At 41.2% G+C, this 480-nt stretch overlaps 1 protein-coding gene across 1 annotated transcript in view; it reads left to right on the top strand.

The window, feature by feature from the left end:
* The window catches only part of LOC119593971 (AP-1 complex subunit mu-1-like), a gene marked incomplete in the record, with an annotated part of 8,551 nt that overhangs the window by 3,294 nt on the left and 4,777 nt on the right, over positions 1-480 (top strand). Inside the window, 1 exon segment of the mRNA XM_037942992.1 lies at positions 132-242. Coding sequence (XP_037798920.1) covers positions 132-242 — 111 coding nt within the window.

The following is a 480-nucleotide window of genomic DNA, read 5'->3' as shown; positions in this document are numbered from 1 at the left end:
CCTACCGTGTGCTATACCATAGATATAAATTGTATATTTGCATGAATCAAAGGCCAATAGCTGCATCTTTTTCTAGTCAAACTCTTTTAGCTGCAATTAGCCACCATTTATCCGTGCCTTGTGTTCTGTAGGTGTTGATATCCCGGAACTATCGCGGGGATATTGACATGGGCGTGATAGAGAAGTTCATGCCTCTGGTCATGGAAAGGGAGGACGATGGCAACATGGCACCCATTGTTCAGGTGAGTTTGGCTATGGCGACGTAGGTTAAGGAAAGATGAGACATTCGTGTGTACAGTTGTTCATGTACTAGTTAGGATAGTAATTGCTAAGACCTGAGTTTGACTTAAGCTGCCTTTTTGGCATTTTTAAGTCATTTAGTGCTAGGTTTTGTGTGTTCTTTCCAGAAAGCATGTTGAATAAATCCTTTATGTGAAGGCTTTGTTGTTAATTGTCAGGTACTGACTGATCCCTTTAGAC

This window comes from Penaeus monodon, chromosome 33 (genome assembly GCF_015228065.2).
Source record: "Penaeus monodon isolate SGIC_2016 chromosome 33, NSTDA_Pmon_1, whole genome shotgun sequence".
Classification (NCBI taxonomy): domain Eukaryota; kingdom Metazoa; phylum Arthropoda; class Malacostraca; order Decapoda; family Penaeidae; genus Penaeus; species Penaeus monodon.
The sequence above is the reverse complement of the archived record's forward strand: the minus strand, read 5'-3'. Positions and strand labels throughout refer to the sequence as shown.